Here is a 21,527-nt window from a genome sequence, read left to right as displayed (position 1 = left end):
GCGGAAAATGATGAGGGAAGATGAGTGATAATACAGCCTATTGATAACTCAGATGGGGAGGATCTTTTGCATTTGTGCTCACGGTTACACGGAAACTTAAAAGGGCACAGCTAAGGTGAAACAACTTGTGATGACATATCAGCCCCTTTCACACAGGAAAACATATTTAAGTTTTTGTTGTATTATACACCAAAACTGTCTGAGTTTGATGCAAAAATATCAAAAGAACAAAGCCGAATGAAGATGATATCACTTTACTCCTTCTAGACATCAGGAAATGTTGCTTCACTCCATTTACTTACACCAGGCTGTAAAATCAAACAGGTGCAGGCACTAAAATGCTGACATGGAAGTAAAAAAAAGTGTCATGTCCAAACGCAGAGCACTGAAATGAAAGATAAAAGGTTTATTGCCTTTTCACTATTTTGTCTGACATGCTTTTCCCGCATACTGAGAGAGGACCGCCCCCTTGTGTTAAAACAAGAAAGGTGCATTAAGCTAAAAATGATCAGTGTTAGGGTCAAGGACACCAGTAAAGGCATATATTTGTTTACAGACTATAACATTTTTCATTTATAGGCAATAATACATTGGGAAAGCACAACAAATGTAAAACAGCATTATATCGATGACACTGCATTTTACAAATATTCATTACAGTTTGTTCGGGTCAAAACCGTTATACTCAGGTGCTAGTTTGTATCTTTTCACCTCGCCTACTAATTAAGTCAAAACACAAGAGCTAATTAAAAAAATAATATATAAACTTCTCATGTGTGGTCTGTTTAGTGAACTGCTGGATTATCAACAGACCAAAATCTAAAGAAGATTAAGTGTTAATCCAAGCAGGCACCAGGATTGAACTTTTCCATGTGTTTCATATGTTAGTTCAGTAGGTTTGATGACTAAAGACTTTGTGTTCCTGTGGTGACATTTGCACCTAAAATGTGGATGTATTCTATTCATAATAAAGGCATAATAATGGTAATATTGACAGAAGCATTTGTTGTTACATACAATAATGGTCATATTAATGATGTCCTTTGCTGTATGTGAAATCATTCCAGTGAACCATCTGCAGATTTGTATCTTCCCTCAGACAAAGAGCTGCTCATCCTTCCCTGAGTGGCTGCGTCTCAGCCTTAGACCAGACAGGATCTTCTGGGCTGGTGAGGTAACATTTTTCTCAACGGGAATTGTCTTTGGTGACGAACACAGATGGTGATAATGTCCAGTACTCTGCTTGTTATTGCTCTGATTTATGTTGTGATTTGCTCGACATCCTCCTGCCACCTCTTCAGCAGCCTGCGTTGCACTGGATGCTGTAGAAGGTGAAAGTGGTGCATACGTAGAGTCCAAGCCCAGCATGTACTGCACAACCTCACGGGGGCTTAGTGGGGCATCCATTTTATTCTCTGTGTCAGTAGTCACATGCTGGGGCTCAAGAATGCCCTCATAATGGATATCTATGTCTCGAGAAAGTCTTTGTGCCCCTGGCTCTGGAGAAGAGCTGCGACTGCTGTCTGCACTTCCTGTGTGGCCCCTCGGTTGAGGTGCAGCCTGTCTGGCTGCACATGCTGGGTTCGAGACTCGGGTTCCTGTATTATGATGTCGGTGATACTTCACAGGCTGTCTGGTGAAACGGTAGTATGGCTGGACTCCTAAATCAGAGATAGCTTCTCCTACCATCTCACCCTGAGGATCACTTGATACATCTCTCATAGCCAGGACTGGAGCAGTAGAAGGATAAGCATGTGATTCACAAAGTTAAGCATTTCCAACACCAGTTATTGATTATTTTGCTTAAAAAAACCAAAATCATTCTATATGATATATAGTGCAACTTGACTTGAAATCGAGGACTTTTGAAGCTGCTGTTTTAGCAACAGAGAAGAGAGCCCCTCAGAAACACAGCGAAAGTACAGAAAGCAAAGAATGGTTTGAGCCTCAGACTTTCCAAATCCCCAAACTCCAAAATCTAACTTTGTGTTGTCCAAATTCATACAAAAACTCAAATGTCAAACTGCAAATTCCAAAAGAAATGATCATATTATAATTAAAATCACACGAATTAATTCCTCAATTCCACAAAGACTATCCCCGACAAAACGTACTCAACCAAATTCAGCCACTTTTACTGAATAGCAACATATAAGGAAGTCCTACTTCTAAAGATAACTGGATGATGTACGCAAAGTAATTAAAAAAAAACAGACATTTTAAGTATTCTACACCTACATAATCTCACCCTTAGAAACACAAGCTACTTTGTAACTGTAAATTAGAACCAACCCCCTGTGTGCAAGAAATTAAGCAAAACACTTGGGAGCTGTTTGGTAATACCTACAAGAGGATTATTTAAGACATGTCCTCAAGTAGCAAAACTACAAGCTGACACAAGAGAGAATTCGTTGTACTTGGCAACTGAAAATGTCAACATCTTTAGGTTTCACAGGACATAGACACAGTGGATAAATTAATTTGCTGACCTGCTCTAGTCAGGAGTAACTTCTCTATCACTATGCCCCGCCTACCTGCTCTCTCACTGGCTTCAGCGCTGAGCTGGTCCACTGCCTCATTGGATGAAGACTTGTCAGATATATAACCCTCGCTTGACTCTCTCTTGATTCGATTCTGCTGGAATGACACAAGTTGAGTGGTGGATTACAGACCACATCTAAACCTGCAGCACTGCATTATTATAGGATTCCTACCGGGGGAATGACTACTTGGGATGAGTCTTTTTTTTAAAATTTTTTTTATTAGGTACAAATATAAAAAGTTTTTACTCTCCTAAAGAAAGGTGATATCCTTTTTGTGTTTTAATTCTTTTGATGCAACCCAGCTAAAACCCCACAATTAGGTGAACTTTAAAAATCTTTTTTACAGGAAAGAGCTGTGTAAAGCAGAAAGTAAAAGCTAGAAAGACGGTCATGCAGGCCAGAGTGCAGAGGGCAGGAGAAATGCAGCAGTGTGCGTGAGGATCTTGTTAATCCTGATGGAAAAAACGTGAGGTTAAGGTGGCAAGTGTTAAGGCTCTTAAAAAACTGGTAAGTGTGTTTACTCTCACATGGTGTGAATGCTAAGCAACTGCTGCTTAAAAGGGAGCAGTTAAAAATTAGCCATAGATGTTTAAAGCGCACTGAAATACTTACTTCTACTGAGCGTGGCCGCTCTCTGGACGTGGTTTCATTTTCTGAGTCGAGATAAGCTACCCCATCCAAGGGGCAGGAACCTCTGGGAGGGGTGTCAGGAAGAGGTGCGGTAGGGGGTGGAGGAGGGGGTGTATCGGATCCCTGCTCCAGGCCGAAGATTTTGTCGTGGTGTGTGATGAGGAACTCAACAAGTACAGCCTGGTAGGTGGTCTCCAAGAGGGCAATCATTGACATGTCTGTCGACACTAGAGGGCGCAATAACGTTGGCCCAAAAACAATGCCTAAATTGCTGGGAGACATCTTGTTCTCGTAGTTTTCTGAAACTCTGTAAATAAACACATGAGACAAATTCAAGGACAGCTTAAGTTAAATTTGACTTAGAAGTCAAAGTCAGTGGTCCAGTATAGAAATAAGTAAATGTCATCTATCAGGTTTAGGCCAAGTTAAACTAGAGAGGTCTGTGGTGCCAGAGCATGCTCACCTTTGAAGATGAGATACAAGATGCTGCAAGGTGCTGTAGCAATATGGAGGAAGTCTGTGTAGTAGCTTTTGCAGGTTGTCAGTGATATCCATTATCTCATTAGTCTCTGGTGATGTCTCCCCATCATTCAGGTGCTGAATTGCTTTCCCCACCGCAACGAAATCATTGTACAGGTCAAAAGTTAGTAAGGGCTCAGGCAGCTGCAAGAGATAATATTGAAAATATTCAGTGCGATATCAGACAAAAAATTACATCTCTTGAATTGTGCAAAAATGAGGTTTGTATTTTAATATCTCCTTTACCTCCTTAAAGAAGTGCTTAAGGATAGAGGTGATGTCATGTGGTGAGAGGTCCGAGAGGTCCACTTGCTCTTTTTGTGTTTCAAAGGCATGGCAGAGCTTCTGAATGCGAGGCTTGGACCCACTCACGCGATACACACCCTAACAGAAATGATTATTAGATCACTATTCATACTTGACAACCAATGTATTTGTACCAGTGTGAGGATAAATAATACCTGGACAGAGAGAGCACGGCTCTCAATCTCAGATGTGCAGAGAATCACTACAAAGGGCACCTCATCTGGCCTGTCACGTGGCAGCAGAGAGAGATCCACTCCAAACACCGATCCCTTCTTATGCTCACATTCTAGCTGACACACCTCCATACACTTCCTGTGCAAAGCTAGGCCACACTGAATGTGAGATAGAAAAGAGCTAATCTCATTAATAATCTCATGAAAGACAGTTTTCTGCCCATGTTACAATATATTCATCAAATGTGTAATCATACCTCTTCACATTCAACTCCACTGACAACAATATAGTTGTCACACTGCTTGCATTTGGCCATTTTGCTTTTCATTTTCTTGAGTCGATGTGATAGTGCAGCTCGCGAAACCTGTGGCACTTTGGCTGGCTGACTATCATTGTACTCTGGAGGAAGGTGGAGAAGATAGATTTATTTGCCAGCCAAGGATCAAATAAAAAATATACTCTATTAACATATTCTGTTCATGAAAAGAAAAGGAGGTAAGAACCTGATTCATCCCGGTCATCTAGGTCGTCTGATGACACTGTCAAAGTGGATGCGGTTTTACCCAGCCTCCTAGCTTCAGTTATATATTCCAAATAAAGCAAAAACACAGTTAATTTTTTTTTTTTAAAGTTCCGAGTTACGAGATGCATGTACTGTAAATTAAAAGTTAGATACAAAATGTAAGCCTGTGCCTACCAGGGCTAGACAGGGACTCCGAACTGCCTCCGATGCTCTCACTGTCACTATATCCAGTTTTCCCTTAGGTGAACCAACACACAAATATTATTAAAGAGAAAGATTTTTTTTTAATATAAAAAAGTATAATTAGGTGGAGCCCTTACTGCAATCACTGGATCGTCGCAAAGGACTATCATCTGCCATGAACGAGTCTGGCAGAGTGTTCAGAGCGCTGGTTTTTCTTTTGTTGCTTTAAAGAAAAGAAGTTATTGAAACAATTATTTTAATAAGTAAATAGGTGGAATATATCAAACATGTTTTCAATCCTATTTTATGACAAGGATATACACTCAAATACATCTGTCCCTACTGACACATGTTTATATGTTCACATTTATATTTAAAAACATGCTACATAAAAGAAGCAGCAATAAGTCCTTTTAACGCACCCTTTACCGTGAGGAACATACTCCTGGAAGGTAAATTTTTGGAGAATCTGCTCAGGGCGACGCTTACTGAGAACATACTGCAGATAGGGCTCACCAGACTCCTGGGCTCTGCATGTTACCTCCAGGTTGTGATAGCCAAGTGGAACAGGCTCTGCCTGCTGACGCTGGAAGTAGAACAGGTTCACTGTGACCTAATACAGAGAGAAGACATCATGTGGAGTCAAGGAAAAAAATTTTAATCAAAAAAAGTGATATAAAATATAAGAGTAGTGTTTTGCTCACAATTTACTTTTCATACCCACAAAAAGTAAAAGAAAAAAAGAAAAAATATGCAAAGGAATCTTGTAATTTTATAAAACATGGTAGTTTTTTATTAAAATTCTTTATACTGTATGATGCAAAACATAAATCACTGCTTAGGTAGATTATTATTTTCAGGTACATTTTTGTATTAATCAAGCTGATTAACTACTAATAGTTAGACATGTTAACTTCTCTTCAGTGATTAGACTGTTCTTAGGTAATGATCCTGTAAATATATATGTAGCTATCCAAGACAACTTATAATATCAACTATATAGTAACACATATTCTATATTTATACCAAAATGAAGTACTGACCTCTTTGAGCACAGTGTCTCCTTGAAAGATGAGCTTACGAATGTGTGAAATGATTCTTTCTTTCACCTTCACTAACTCATCTTGGTGGATCTTTGCATCAGTCACACACTGTTTATATGTCAACTCTGCCTCTAACACCTGTGAGGACAGAAAGAAAATCTAAGTGGATATGCAATCTGTGTTTTCCTCTTTTTGCATCGTCTCATAAGCCATTATTAAGGATACCAAAAAATATTTACTTTTTGTTTGCTGAAACCTTAGGCCCTTATTTCTACAGATTATACAGTATTTAGTCTATTAACATGACACTCACCTTAGTCTGAGCTTCATCCTTAGACTTCCTCCTCTTATCTAGTGTTTTGCTTCCTACTGTGTCATCTGCAGCCTTAGCAGAGACAGCTTTCGCCTTTTCTAGCTCATCACAGCGCTGGAAGTACTGTTGCTTGGCCTTTTTATAAGCTGTAACTGCTTCATTCTGAAAACGGGGAAGGGAGATACACAGAGTGGAGAACACTGTTTATTACTGGCACAAACTTTAGCACAACATACGAGAAAGGAAACATGTTGGTTACATCCATAACAGACAAAACAACATATACATGACATGCAAACAAGTATACTGTCCACTGTTTATACAATTTATACACAGATACTAATTTTAGATGAACTGAGACAAAAATATGTAATGATTCTGGCAACAATTTTACTATTTTCATGTGCAGTCTAATATGACTTTAATAGATACCAACAAGTTCACTAACGGTGCAAATAACTCTGCTTAACGTCAACCAATACCAGGAGTGATTATTTACTTACCATCCTCCTTTGTTCTCTTGCCCACTGCTCTTTAAATTCTCTGCGCCACTTATCAATCTCATTTCTCTTTGCACTCAAGGCCTTTGAGACAGAGAATCGATATTTAACACATCTACATCTAAACATTAGAGATGGTTTTAGATGATGTGTTTGTAGGCTTCTATACCTGGTAACAGCGACTTTGCAGCAGATCAGAAGTCCTTCTAGCGTTCAGACAATTTTTGATGTCTTGTTCTAGAGCCAGTGTGTAGATGTACTGTAATGGCATCATTTCCTGCATAGACAAGAGCAAAGAAAGAGAAACGCCACAGTCTAAGAAAGAGAAATGCCACAGTCTCTGTTCTAGGCACCATTATAAGTAACCCATTGTGATGTACTTTAGCAATCATTGGTACAGTTTTTGTCAAGTATCCAGTAAACCATACCTGTTGGAGTACATTGGTTTTTGCTCCTTCAGCCGTCTTCATTATACTTTTTGCAAATTCCTGCTCTGCAAAGAAAAAAACAAACTTTTTTTTTTCTTTTTTATGTAAAAATAAAAAACACAGGCATGGTACATGAAGATAAAAAAACACAAGTAGAATCCACTGAAATTCTTGCACTATACTGAACATTTTTGGACATTACCTATCTTCTGTGTCTCTTCACAAGTCTGACATTTGATGAATAACCTATGCAGCACCCACAGAATAACTAGAACCTGTAGTGTGGTCAAATCTAACCTGTGTCTATTTTGAAGTTAAAAGAGGAATTAATTTGGTTAAAAATACCTGTGGTTTGCATTTTGCATCAGTTCAAGAACTGCAACAGGAAATGAACCAAGCTGATGTCAGTATGATCTCACTCACACTGTGCAAGTACTGATACAAACACTAAGTCAACAGCAGTTTGTGATCTGACTGCTCTCTTTGAGCAATGGGCTCTATACTGTTAGCAAACTCAATGTGTTGCTTTACTGTGTAATCACTAGTTTGGGGCTGAGCTTCACCCAGCATTACTCATGTGTTATCATTGCCTAACTGATCTCCTTACACACTTGAGGTTGGTAACTGTTGCTCTGTGTTTTGAATGATAACACTAGTATCAGGTAGTGATGTCAAAGTATATTGACATCACTACCTGAACTCATAGGATCTGAAAAGGCTCACAGAAGAGGAATCGCTGTGTACTCCAAAGGCAAGTAGTGTCTTTTATTGCCCTCCTCTTTTCAGCTAATCTGCTCTTTAATCCTTTCTGTTTGTGTGTAGCGTGCAGTTCTCTGGAAGGACTGCATAAACTCACATCCTCTTTAACAGAAATAATCCAGGCAGGAGATGAAAATTACTCGATGGTACTCCAGCTAATACTAAAAATGTATGTATTATGATTTTTCTTTCTTAATGGGTAATACAAAGCAGCAATCCAATCTTCAGTGTGCACCTCTTCTCCTTACAGGGTGACTACTGCAGCACTATTTCAAATGTTATTATATCAAAGCAAACAAAAAAAACAACAACAACCATTTGCTCTAACTCTAGATGAAAATACTAGGACACATTCACTTATACCTAACCTACTTGCATGAAATGATCATTTACTAACACTTTAAACCAATTAATGTTGGTACTACTCTAAGACTACTGACTTCATAGTGGATCAAAATTATTTTCATTTATATTGTACACATTATGGCTTTGCATTTTGTAAGAAATCCACCTATTCTTGTTTCTGTGTGCGGTTTCTATTCAAATATGCCATCTACGATAAGACACAAAATTTGCATGTTACACTACTATTTCCTTTACTCAGCTGTGTATTTACCCAAGCTGATTCTCTTCTCCATCCAGGCAAGAAGGTCTTTGGCATATCGGCACCACAACTTGGCGTACTGCAGCGCCGTCTCCACTCCATCCTCACAGCGACATAGGGCCAGGTCTGCTTCTTGGACTGTGAGAGAGTACATCATCATAATGGTAGGCTCAAGGTGTACCCAGGAATTACACTGTAATAGCACCTAATATCCCCTTTTCTCAAGAAAACGTTTAGTCTGTCCTTAAGTGATATTAATGGTCCCAGACTATATCTGACAACATAAAGAAATTTAAAAATCAAATACCAGTTTAAAAAAAAGATATACACAAACCCAAAACAGGAAATAATGGCTGGATATGACAAGTCATAGCTGCTCCTCAGAGTAAAGGTCCTGCAGTTTCCAGAAGGTGAGAGCAAACTCTAGCATGTATACTAAAATATACATTAGTTTGTCGGTAAAAAACAAAGAAAAACCCCCTCTTAAATTAGTCCTATGTCTCACAGTTGACAGAAAAAGGATGTAACTAGAGAGAGGACAGCCCCAAAACAAACTGCTTTAGCTAAATAACTTCCCTCCTCTCTCTTCCCTTTTGCCTGGCCCCTCCCTCTCACACCTGTTCACTCAGTCAGCTACTGACACAAGCCATGTTGTGAGAGCACATAACAGCACACTAGCATGTTGTTATAGCGCTACTGTGGTCACCAAGGCAGGGCGTTAATACGATAACCACTCTTCTTCCTCTGTGAGTCACACTAGTGCAGGGTGGATGATGTATCTGTGACAGTCACATGGTCTAACAAAAGCTCCCTACACTACTTTCTCAATGTGTTCCACTTCCAGCACAACCTTCGCAAAAAACCTTCTTTTAACCAAAGCTGATGCATTTCAGCAACTTTCACTTCTTCTAGCGGTCCATTGTGCAGTGCTTTAAAACATGCAAGCATGTTATGACAGAGAGGCAGATTTTATACTGCTCTTCCCCTTCAGATAGCTGCCAAATCCAGTTAGAGTGGTAGGAAAAAAAATCAAACCAGACTTTCTTCTGCCATCATGCGCAGCCCACAAAATAGAACATGCAATTCCAGAGATATGTTAGGTTTTGTGCTATGGGTGACCTCTCTTAGCCTTTCCTCTCTAGGGAGAGCTCTGAGCACTTTCAGAAATCAATCCTTTGGAGTTCAAGCACTTGGAATAAGGATTATTCAAGTCAAGTCCAGAATGCAGAGTGACAGGGTTTAGAGGAGCGTTGAATCAGGTTTATCTCCTGGCATGTGAGAGAGCAAGCGTGCTAAGGTGGTGTGGGGGAGGTGTTCTTGAGAAGAGCTTCTATGCCCCAAGAATACATTTGACATTGCTCACCATCCAAGTTTAACACAGTGTGCCTCTGTAATATCTTATCTTACCATGTGCCTATAATTTGAGTCAAACTGAAGTTTGTGCACTTAGCCCAAAGTCCCACTGTAGACTATGAGTAAGTCTGGTGCATTTATCCATCTGACTTGTATTTATGCCATAGACCATGTAACAGGAGATTTCTGTGACTCTCTTTTTTCCACTAGTCTAATGTAAAAACTGAGAGCAGCTGTCCCCTGCTTTAATCCTCTCTCTTTAGCCTAATCTTGTTACAGAGGGATCGTTACAACTCACAGCTGATTATAAGACAATAAATAAATGTTGAAGAAGAGTATTTGTAAAGTGTCACAGGCAGTAGCTCCTGCTACATCTAATGATCCGATGGGATGAAGGATAGTATCCTGTCAGTCCCAGGAAGGTTAGTGCTAGGTTAAACAGGTGACTGAACCACTTCAGCAACAGGTTCACAGTGTAAAGGAATGTCGCATTGAGACCAACTGTTTATAACAGCTGTCGTTATTCACTGACCCTGACCAGAGAGCATGCAGACAATAACACACTCATTTGGGCTTTTTCATCCCTTCTGTCACACAAACCATACCTGTCTGAGTTCCATCCACGTCATTGGGTTCGGCACATATCTGTGGACAAAGTGCATCTTCAAACTGGTGGAACTCTACAACTCTATCAAAGCACATCTAATCGTCTAAAAACAAACCATCATTTGAAAACTGAACCTGAGCTAAACTTTAGCATAAACAACAGCATAAATGACAGGCCTTTGATTAAGTAGGTCATTCACTACATTCAAAAGGTATTTATTTCTTACAGTCACGTCATGTTGCTCTGTGGTCTCTGCAGTTTCTACAGAGATAGGTTCTGAGATGGACTGGGAGTCAATCTCTGCTAGCAGATCATCCCCTGAGCTGAGCACAGAAAGAATGTATAAGGAGAGAAACATATTTGTCAAGGAATATGCCAGCAAGCATATGCTACTGGGCCTTTTAGTACCATAAACAAGCCCCTTAAGAACCTTTCAAGGTCCAGTTTATGTATTTTTATCATCTTAACTATATTCACCACTGCACCTTTGCTTTAGAGAAATGTTATAAACAGTTTCCAGTCAGTGCTTCTAATAAAATATGAGTCACAATCAGGATAGATTAAACCAGACATGGCAATGCTAATATAGAAAGTTATTAAACCTTTAGTTAAAAGCTTGCACTAGATAAATATACCGACAGATCATACATAATTGAGTTCATGTTGATGGATTATTAAATGATAAAATATAAATTAATAATTCCATCCTCAAGAGCTTCTTATCATTTTCCATCTCTAGACCATTTGAAATACCAATTCACTAACCACAGTTTTTACTTAGCACCCGAGTGATGCAGGAGAAAAGGGTTGCACAAGGTAATACTTACGAAGAGATGAAAGATAAATCAAGGTTATCAAAATCTCGGAAGATCTCACTGTATCGTTTTGTTTCCGATTTCTGCACTCGTTTCACATCTGAAATGAGAAATGTAAAAGCTAAGATACACACAAACTTTACATTGTATTTATGTTACATAGAGTAAACGGTGATCCTGACATGTGTACCCTTCCCCCACCCCGAAAGAGCACAAACTATATAGAAATGCATATTATACCACAGTATCAAAGCTAGTTCATCAAGTATATGCCAACATTTGGTAGCTTGCAAACACACAGATACACACATAGATGAACTGAAAAAAGGATCCAGTTCAAAAAAATAATCAAACTTAGCTTCTCATAAAATCCTATCTGACAGCATTTGCACTTAATGTGAAATAAAACTGACACATTTTGTTGCTTAAACTTTTGTGCTTTTGTGCAACACTTTGACCGTTTATAACCCTCTGACATAGCAAAAAGTTAAAAACTGATAATTCACAATAGGTGTAACAAATGTAAAAAAGAAATCACTCGCTCAGAGAGGCCTCCATTTTGGTCAACCACATCCTGCTTGCAGTTTGTGTCACGTCCCATCGTGTACATAGAGTCCTTGTTTTTCACACCACCAGTGTTTCAGCTCAAGAATAAGAGCTGACAGGAAAGTAAGATGTTTCAGCAAAATTTGAACACAGTTTTCCAATGTAGTTGCACTTAACTCTGACAGTTGTGTTTGCTGTTTACCCGCAACATTTGCAAAAGCTACTTGCATGAATTGAGGCTACACTGCAACAAGCTTCTGAATAGAAACTTTCAAGCAAAGAAACATTTCTAATTTCTAGTGTGTCAAATGACACAAAAGTCTCCAAAACATTAGTTTTAAAAGAAGTGGACAGTCTTGGCTTTTTGGAAGGAGTAGGCTAATTCTGCTGAATAAAAATACAGAAGTTAAACAAAAAGACAGAACAAGAACCTTTAAAAAAAAGAGTTCAGGAAGTTCATCAACAAGGAGGATGCTGCACAGCAGCAGAAATCTTCTGACAGACTCATTAACAAAGGCACTTTATGCATGCAGCGTCTGCATGCACCCACATGAATACCCATGTCATAATGGCGCTACACTGCTTTGAGTAGATTTCCAGTAACACAAACCAAAATAATATTTGGCAATTAAAAAGTTTGGGGTTTCTTCAAATGAAGAAAAATGTGTATTAATAGCAAAAAAATTTGAACATTTTGAAAGGAAAGAAAACAGATTTAAGTTTCATTTAAGCATGGGCAAGTTGATATTTAGAGTAAAGGATACAATTTACTCAAAATGACCACATGTCATATATCTTATTTGTGCTCACCTGTGCCTTGAGTAGAATCCTTGTTTTCCACTAAATCTTCTTCCATTTCTGCGCTATTTCCACAGTAGGCAGACCCTAACAACACCTCTCACACATTATCTCGCATCAGGGTCAAACTACAATACACAGTAAAACACTTTGTATTTGAAGTGGTAGGAAATCAGGACTGTAGTTTAAACACAGCGATATAAAGCTGAGCCCCAAGCGCGCTGATATGCAAGTTCTTAAAATGATCTTCCTCTGGTAGAGTGAAGGTTGGCCAATGTTTTCGCCATCAAGGGGAAGAGGAAGTGTATCTTACAGTCACTGGAGGCCCCACCTACATTGTCTAACCATATATAGTGAAAAGGTACCACTGTGATAAATTTGTATTGTCGTAGTAAGAAAGATTGTTCCTTAAATATTGGCATGTACCACTGTAATGTAACAATTACACTTCAGAAAACATATCTTGGTTAAAACCAACTTGGTTAAAAATTAGTATATACTAAACACAGTTGTTAATATATATAATAAGTTATTTAAGAAACATTATTTCACTGTCATGTAAGCTACCTTATTCAGCCATCTGCAGGTGTGATAAAAACCTCAATGAGAAAGTCGGTTGCGTGACATGCCGAGAATAATCAGCTAAAAAGTTCAATTCTACTTGTAATCAGCAGCTTGGGTACTCTGTGTTTTCCAGTGACAATGATGAATGAAATGGTGAAGGCAAAATCTGCATTCAGGTCACAGTCTACAATGTGTGAATGACTTCACAGTAAAATGTTACTGTGCCAGAGGCTACACAGTAACAGACAATTTTCCATTAGTCACAATATACAGACGTCATAATTTGTATTTGGACAGTCAACATTAACTAAAAAAAGGGTTACTCCAACAGAACAGTAAGCATATAATGACAGAAGTCGAACCTGTTAAAAAGAAAACATTTTATTTTTTGTCGGTACAAGCACCACTAACATTTTTGTGCACACTTCGTGAGTGAATAACTCCCATCAGGACTCAACAGAAACTGGCTTCATCAGAGATCTGTGTATGTGATGAGGGAAACCATGACACAATAAATATACTGTGAGAAATATGATGATCTACACTTATCTTATGTAATGACAATTCATAAAGTCTACCACAATCAAAATGCTCAACATTCACACTGAACTGATCTGAGATGGAACAGCAATACAGCTCTTTTCCACCGATGCAGCGCTGGTGCTTAATCCAGAACCTGTTTGATAGAATTTCTGCCAAAAAGGACAAATGCATTCACAACGCCACAAAACTAATGGGCCCAAAATCAGAACAATCATTGGCAAAAAGAAGGGCAACCACAAAAATTTCACAGGTAATTTATAGATGCAGCCCACAGTGGTGCGTCACTGCGCCATAACTTTATGGACATGGAAAATACTTCAAAGTCTGCTACATAAATGTGAGCTCTTTCTAAAAAAACCCAAAAACTAAGGCAGAACTTGCACGGGTACCAGCACCGCATCTGTGGGAGAGAGGTAATAAAGTGGCTGATGTGCATTTGGATGTGGGCAAGTTGAAACACCAGTGTGTTTGGTGGCTTGTCTCACGTCTATTTGTATGAAGAGGTGGTTGGTGGAACTACAAGAGTAAAAAAACCAACCAAACAAACACACAAACAAAAAACAGGACAAAACAAAACAAAAATTTAAACAAAACAGCAACATTTACTGGTGGTAAATCTGCCTCAGTATTTCTGTAAATTAAATTACTTGGTTCTGAATTTTGTCACTTTGATAGAAATTTGCTACAGGGTTCTATTGTACCGTCCAATGACCAACTAAAATTTTTTTTTAAAAAAGCACTGTTATAAAATTTAACAAAAACAAACAAAACGATTCAAAATGCCAAAAGTTCATAGGTTTTGCATAGGTTGATTTAAGACGTCTTTATTTTGCTCTGTGGTGCAGATTTGTTGTTGCAGCCAAATTCATTAATTTCTCAAGGCTACAAAACGCAGTCTAATCTCAAATTAGCACCACTGAAATGCAGCAGTCCAGTTTTGTTCTTTACCAGTATACATTATTTCTGTATGACAGAGAGTAGGTGGGAACTGCAAATGCCATTCCAAATGGCAAGTCTAGTGCCTTTATAAAGTAAAAACCACAAGCTGACGACAGCAGAAAACATGACATGCATGATCCCTTTTTAACTTTTCACTTCTGATAATTTAAACTTCTCTATATTCTTTGATACCACATCTGATCTGATGCAAAATCAAAGTGATCAAAGGTTAAACATGATTACAAAACTAATGTGGTGCGTTTTATGGACCTTTTTTTATTTTTCCAAGGCTCTTAGTGACTTCCTCTCATAGCTCATCCCGTGCTGTACTGTCCAAAGGAGACTGGAGCACATCTGAGTTCTGTGCCTCTGTGCTGATCTCAGCCTGCTCATGACTTTTTCCTGAGCGTGCTCTGTCCCAGTCTGTGCGGATTTTTTCATTGTCCCACACAGTGGAGGTCTCAGTGTCACTGACGTATCCTGGGTCACCCGTATAGTGAGTTGGATACACAAGGAGAGGCTCTGCGGAAAATGCCAGCAGGTCCCTGGTTTCAAACTGTTCCATATAATCAGATCTGGAGAGTAGGAAAGGTCAAGAAAGAAAGATAAGACTCCTGAATAGAAACACAGTGCACTGAAAAACTCTTTAGAAATGTTGTTTCTAGTGTTTAGTGTTAGTTTTCTTAGTATTTTTTTATGTCTTAACACAGATTCAGTTTTAGTTCTCATCAGATGAGATCTGGTGTATTTTACTTCTATGACTGTTCCTTAAAATATCTCTAATGGGTGACTCAAGTCTCTGTGTCATAAATTGAATTCAGATTGTGCCCAGATGTACAAAATATAACTGTGTCAGGGTTCAAATCTAGGAGCCAGCACTGATAATGGAATAAGTTGAGAGACTTTTGACCGTTGAGGAAATACAAACTGAATACATTTTAAGATAAATCTGAAATGTTGAACTTTTGCACTCTTAAGACTACCTATAAACCTTTGAAATGCATGATATATTATGTGTGTGTGTGGTCTTGTGTTTGCTGGTGTTAACACTTACACAGGGTGTTTATTGTACATGAGAGGAAGAAACTCATCCACTGGCAAAATCCTCTTTAATGGTTCTGCTTTTAAAAGCTTCTGGGCACCCTGTAATGATATCATATATCCTAGTGTCCAATATGAATAGTCTGCCTCCACCAAGTTGTGTATATTTGGCACTGCTTTCTCCGGGTGAGCCACTTGCATTCTCTTTCGACCAATATAACTAAAAGAAGAAAAAAAACAACAAAACACAGAAAGACAAGTTGATAAGAATTTGTAAACTCTGTGGGAATGACAAAAAATATTATGAAGGAAGTAAAAACATACATGAGATCCCAATCCAGACCTTCACGGTCCACCTCACTCATTAAGTTCATCAAGCGACGTTTGAAGAACACCTCAAAGCGCAGGTCATCTTCGATCACTAAAGATGTGTGGAGACTTCGTTCCACAATCTAAGGCCAGAGAAATCTTTAAGTCACACATCCGTCTGGTTTGGAAATATTCAAATTCTTGGCTTCAGGGGTTTACCTCTTTCCAGATGTTATAGTGGGAAAGAAAGCATCCCAGCTCTCCCTTTGTTAGTGGACGACCATGATAAGGGTCACTGTATCCAGGAAGCATATGGATACCCAAAGCATGAATTTCACTGACATTCATTGCTCTGAAATAGAGAGAAGTAGAAATGTGACAAAATGACAATAAAGATGGGCCAGTCAGTGGTAGTTACTAATTAGTATATAAGTGGAAAGCATCACTTACTTTCCATCCACGGCATTAACAACTTTACAAGCAATCTCCTGCTCATGCAGTGCCCTCAGCATACGTTCTCTGCGGTCAGTCCGCCTCTGCAAGTTTATCATGAACACCTACACAAAGGTAAACAGTGGAACCAATCAGTGTAATTATAGATTTCAACAGCAGGCAGAGAATTTCAGCGCAGAAACAGAAAGTCGGCCATTTTTGCAGATTCCATCTTCACATCACTTCTTACCTCATCAAAGCCCATTTTGTCAGGTTGTTTTCTAGGAACACTTATGTATTTGGATGGCATCACTGGGGCATTTCGCACTACACAGTCAGAGGGAAGATGGATGCAGAAATGGTATAAATGATATTTAGAAACTCATGCTGAAAGTTACCATTAGATGAAGCAGAAGAGAGTAGAATTAAGACTTAAATAAGCCAGTGGTTAAGAGTGAGGGGGTTGCAAAAGTAAAGCTCTCAGCCACTCACCATTAACTTCTAACACAGTGTGTAAGAAACTGTCCACTTCATCTTGCAAAGTATTGTGGGAACGTAGTGGCACAGGGAAGTATCCATAGGTCTCCTTGTTACATACAAACATTTGAACCTCTGTAGCGAACACAGAATAGGAAAACTTAATCTGAAGCTACATTATTTATGATAAAAATAAGTAGACTTTAAGTTGGATAATATCAAATTACCTGCCATCTTAGCAGAGTAAGCAAACACAATAATGTCATCAAATGCCCAGCTGTATTCTGGGTGTGGTGGGTGAAAGGCTAGCTGCCTGGAGGCCTCTTTCCTGAGGTCTATTAGGAACGTGGAGTGTACCATAGGAACGGCAAAACAGCCCTTTCGTATCTGCTTCCTAAGAGGTATGTAGGCAGGTGTCCTCTTATAATAACCCTGGAGGATGAGAGTTGTTAGGCTGTTTATTACAGAGATTATTGAAACTTTCTGACATACACAAAGGGGTTTTCTCAGTGATCATGACAGTACCTGGGAAGTCATTCCACACCAAAAATTTGAGTAGGCTGCACGAGAGTCAAGCATCGGCGCGATGATAGTCTTGTTCTGTTTCATCAGCCCCCGGAGCACATTTGAATTGGTGAGGAGGTTGTCACAATCTGCCAGCTGCACAAGGAGCATAAGAAAAACAGCTAGTGTATGAATAACACACTGTACACAAAACTCTTGAGAAGAAACGCTGAACAGCTCCCAAAGGATAAATGGGGTAACTAAAACTGAGTGATCTCTGACCAGCAGTATATATACTACAATTCTGTTTTTTAGAGAGAAAGTTTAGATGTAAGATTAAAAGCACGAAATTATTGCAATTTTGGATAGACTTCACTTCAAAATTATACCCTGCTGAAACAAGACAATGTGGGCCAGGCTGGTGAATACAAATAGAAATGTGCATTTAAGATTTAAGTGTCCAGATGAACTAGACTGAAAGATGAACTTTAACCATAAGAAACAGAACATAACTGGGAAAAGTTTTAACAGTCTGTCTCCCTCTTAAATTAGTTGTGGTGGCATTTTGGTCCCAATTCTGTACTTTTTCTTTGGCTTTTATTACTGAATGTTAAAAATAGTGAGGCCCAGTGTTTATAATCAACATTTTGAGTGTAATTCTGCTTCCTTTTGTAACTGTAAAGAGTAGTTTTATTTACCTACCATAAAATAGTCTGCCCACATCTCACGAGCAGACTCCAGCGCTGCTTGCCGAAGCTTCATAACATGCTCATAACGAGGATCTGTCCAGTCTTTTGGACCTTCCTCATCTTCATAATTTCTACACAAAATATTTCAGTATTAATTAAACTCATTTCATGTGATGTCTGACTCAATTTCCTGTGAGCTATTTGAGCATTATACAATTCCATCTTTAAAATAACAAACCTGGGCTCCTCTTTTGGCCTCCACTCTACATAATGGTAGAGCTTCTGTACTTTTACAAGCCAGTCATGCAGAATGGCTGTGGTGTTGTCCTCATTATGATCAGTTGCTACCCTGTCAATGCAGAAAAAAATGTAAATTATCAGAATTAAGTGCATTCATCAAGAACCTAGGTAAAAGGAGGAAAACTGTAACAACGAGAAGAAATTTGTAACAGTGGTTGACTGTAGGCAGCGGTGCCAAACTGAGTTCTAGTTGAGGCATGAGTGAAAGACAAACCCAAGGTTCAAATAACAATAGCCCTGTGTTCACTTTTTGTAAATGCATTATGTACAAGCTGCGGGAAGTGACACAAGTGTAAAGGACACCAGCTTCAGAAAAACACACAGCAATAAAAACATCCCCCATAAAAAAACAAAACAAAAAACTTTAGGTCAGCATCGACAAGTTATGTATAAAGGAAATGTGAAAAAACGATAACAGTACGGAAACTACTTTACAGAAGTGAAACCTCTGTTTGCAACAGACAGAGAAGGAAATTGTTTAAAGTGACTTAGGCTATGCGTGAGGCAAATGAACCCAAGTTAGACTGCCTGCATGTTTGATCTAATTCTACACGAGGATGAAAAGCCTAGAAATGATACTCCAGAATAACCCAATACCCGCAGGATTCATTTCTTGGCCATGTAGGCCAACATGATTTGCTGTCCCCAGACACCTGCTCTACAGCCAGCTGTGCTTATATTCTGGCCCTGGGTTTACACTAGAACAGATTTCCATGGAAATTCCCCACTGCAGCTCCTTGCTAAAACACTTTTCAGTCACTCCAGCTGTCGGTCTTTCCCATTTCCCTTTTGTGCTCAGATAAAATAAGTGCTTATTAAAGAACACTGTTTAGACCTATGTCACTTTTTCATTGTAAACATACATTTAGGAGCGGTGTGCCACTTCCACATCAGCTATTATTTCTGTAGCGGTGTAGGAATGCTGGCATAAGACGCCAAAGATTTCAATTACAGCTGCAAAATGTGTGCAGTGTATAGTGTTTATAAGATCACACAGTTGTTTGGTTTTTCCAGATGTAATTTAATGTGTGTCAAACAACACTGTCCTTACCGCCAACATATTTACACAAGACTTTACAAACTACCAAACAAAAAAAGGAATTTAAGACACTCTTACTCCTGCACAAGGTGAAACTTGCTCATCAAGATAGCGAATGAAGACCACGCCTGTCCGAGCCCACCAGGTAGTCATTCAAACTGCTTGAGGATACAAGTGCAGGTGGGCTGTTCAAGCATGTTGATTAAGTATAGGGTGAAAATAGCTTTCCTTCACTTACTTGACTGACAGATGACTAAGGAGCTTGGGAAGTCATACTTTCTGGAGAGGGTGCAAAGATGTTAGGTCTAAAATGTGGTCTACATAAACATGTTTAATGAACCATCAAGAGAGAACTGAGTTTAAGCCTCCATAATCATTTATCACGGAGAGTCATTATCTAAGGTTGGCCTTTACCTAGGAGAAGCTTAATAATCAAACTGCACCATAACGTCTTTTCTTACTTAGCACTTCATTGTAATGTAATCAATAAATTGTCTAGAATGTCGTTATTAGGTGATTTATTTAACACATAATAATGTCAGAAAAACACTTCACAAACAGGGACTTGTCTTGCCAGATGCATATCTCTGTTTAACTTCCAGTCAGGAAGTGGAGAAGATGTAGGCTTTGGTACATGAAGACTGGAATAAGCTTAAAGATGAAGATATGTTATAAATTAAAAGAAAAACGTGAAACTTTGAACCCTGAGGTGATGGGATTTGATAGCTATAATGTCCTGGTTTGACCTCACTTGCCTTCTTTCTCCTGAGATGTAACATTTCGCGACGGAAGGTGCCTCTTACTAACAGACTACATGGGTCAGGTAATTTTCATGGTGCTAATCCAAACTCAGTTGCACATGGCAGACACTTGTTTTGCGTTTATTGTTAATGTATCAGGCATCGGTATGCTTGTGGAGCACTGTGTCAGAGCTTGTATCTTAGATCACACACAACACACAGCTCCCCTCGTGGTCAATGCGGTCGTTCACTCCCATCCACGTATACAGATCAATACGACGCACAACTGTCCTGATGAGCAGATGTGCTCACTTTTGTCCCCTACCCTGACTGCAAAATATTGCCTATTTCTTTTTATATCCTTGGTTTGTACTCATGCATTTGTTCGTTCTTGTATTATGCTTGAGTTTTTCACATTTTCTTTTGCTGTTTTTTCAAAGACGGAATGATCTCTGCGCAACACTTCGCTTATTTCCAAAGCCATTTTGTTACCCCCGACAATCTCTGCGGGTCCACCCCTTTTCTTTCCCTTTCCTGCTAATCGATCTAATCAATCAGAAAAGTATCCTTCGGTACTTCTTTTTCTGTAAGAAACCTGTGGCAAAAACAAGAATTACTTTCACTTTTTGCTGCCTAACAGTCTGCAACATCTAACATTACCCAGTAACAACTTACCACAGTGCCATACGGTCCTTCGGGTAGTTGAGGCGCTCAATAGTACCCAGGAAATACGGCAATGAGTGCTCGGAGTTTCTGCAAATGAGGGCAAGAAGAACCCGGGGTGCGAGGAGTGAAGATTCGGGGTTCCAGCGCTCCTCCGCAAAATATCCCCGGACAGGACTGCAGCAGGACAGGAGCAGGAGGAGCAGGGTGTCGTTGAGGCCAGCGAGCCTGGGCATCGCGATAGCAAATTATGGAATAGAATAATGATAATTTATAAGTGGACTGTGGCTCGTCGGGGGCTATAGAGAAATATCTCTTGACTTTCTGCCGTCATCACAGATAGGGAAAGTCTGTGCTACAGTCCCTGATGTAAAAGCAGTGCGAGGTTAATCTCTAAAGGGGTGGGATCTGTTTGGATGATAAAGGGGGTGGACTAATACAGGCCCTGCAGCACAGGAAACACCGAGGGCAAATGCCCAATTCGAATGAATGGATTTTTCTTTAAAAAAGGAAAAGAAGAAAAAGATATTTTTAAATACACAAGTTAACCTGTGTGTCTTTTAATCAAAATTATATTCTGTATACCCATTGCAATGTTGCAATGTTCACCACACCACAGTTGAATATACTGCTGAACAACTGA

The 21,527-nt window shown here is 39.2% G+C and overlaps 2 protein-coding genes across 3 annotated transcripts; both read right to left on the bottom strand.

Moving 5' to 3' along the window:
* Nucleotides 1–386: 386 nt before the first annotated feature.
* Nucleotides 387–12,920, bottom strand: gmip (GEM interacting protein). Of its 2 annotated transcripts, none has more exons than XM_085454465.1 (21): nt 12,657–12,920; nt 11,313–11,400; nt 10,712–10,808; nt 10,484–10,523; nt 8,538–8,663; nt 7,163–7,227; nt 6,904–7,011; nt 6,738–6,818; nt 6,235–6,396; nt 5,922–6,059; nt 5,301–5,491; nt 5,016–5,101; nt 4,870–4,932; nt 4,676–4,747; nt 4,429–4,571; nt 4,154–4,330; nt 3,939–4,076; nt 3,637–3,836; nt 3,156–3,480; nt 2,535–2,637; nt 387–1,730 (listed from the first exon to the last, which is right to left on the bottom strand). In XM_085454465.1, the coding sequence occupies exons 1-21, from the start codon at nt 12,700–12,702 to the stop codon at nt 1,096–1,098; spliced, it is 3,084 nt and encodes a 1,027-aa protein (XP_085310591.1). In that variant the 5' UTR covers nt 12,703–12,920; the 3' UTR covers nt 387–1,095. The 2 variants fall into 2 exon arrangements, with proteins under 2 accessions (XP_085310591.1, XP_085310592.1); XM_085454466.1 differs by having other exon boundaries at nt 2,535–2,634.
* Nucleotides 12,921–13,571: 651 nt separating this feature from the next.
* colgalt1a (collagen beta(1-O)galactosyltransferase 1a) lies at nt 13,572–21,276 on the bottom strand. The gene is made up of 12 exons (XM_085454464.1): nt 20,897–21,276; nt 18,381–18,491; nt 18,156–18,273; nt 17,475–17,609; nt 17,177–17,381; nt 16,965–17,084; nt 16,723–16,799; nt 16,491–16,597; nt 16,260–16,392; nt 16,056–16,183; nt 15,745–15,951; nt 13,572–15,265 (listed from the first exon to the last, which is right to left on the bottom strand). The coding sequence occupies exons 1-12, from the start codon at nt 21,118–21,120 to the stop codon at nt 14,998–15,000; spliced, it is 1,833 nt and encodes a 610-aa protein (XP_085310590.1). The 5' UTR covers nt 21,121–21,276; the 3' UTR covers nt 13,572–14,997.
* Nucleotides 21,277–21,527: the final 251 nt, after the last annotated feature.

This window comes from Copadichromis virginalis, linkage group LG4 (assembly GCF_057382275.1).
Source record: "Copadichromis virginalis isolate Kocher_CV1m ecotype Utaka linkage group LG4, C_Virginalis_male_GT1.1, whole genome shotgun sequence".
In the NCBI taxonomy this organism is placed as follows: domain Eukaryota; kingdom Metazoa; phylum Chordata; class Actinopteri; order Cichliformes; family Cichlidae; genus Copadichromis; species Copadichromis virginalis.
This window is presented reverse-complemented; position numbering and strand designations above follow the sequence as displayed.

Bases quoted from the DNA above. Each gene is read 5' to 3' on its own strand.
- gmip (XM_085454465.1), bottom strand. From the start codon at position 12,702: ATGGAAGAAGATTTAGTGGAAAACAAGGATTCTACTCAAGGCACAG. The intron at 11,401-12,656 runs GTGAGCACAAAT...TTCTCATTTCAG, and splicing joins GGATTCTACTCAAGGCACAG to ATGTGAAACGAGTGCAGAAA. The intron at 5,492-5,921 runs GTCAGTACTTCA...TCTCTGTATTAG, and splicing joins GAGACACTGTGCTCAAAGAG to GTCACAGTGAACCTGTTCTA.
- colgalt1a (XM_085454464.1), bottom strand. From the start codon at position 21,120: ATGCCCAGGCTCGCTGGCCTCAACGACACCCTGCTCCTCCTGCTCCTG. The intron at 18,492-20,896 runs GTAAGTTGTTAC...CTGCATTGACAG, and splicing joins AAGGACCGTATGGCACTGTG to GGTAGCAACTGATCATAATG. The intron at 15,952-16,055 runs GTATGTTTTTAC...TTCTTCTTTTAG, and splicing joins GGTCTGGATTGGGATCTCAT to TTATATTGGTCGAAAGAGAA.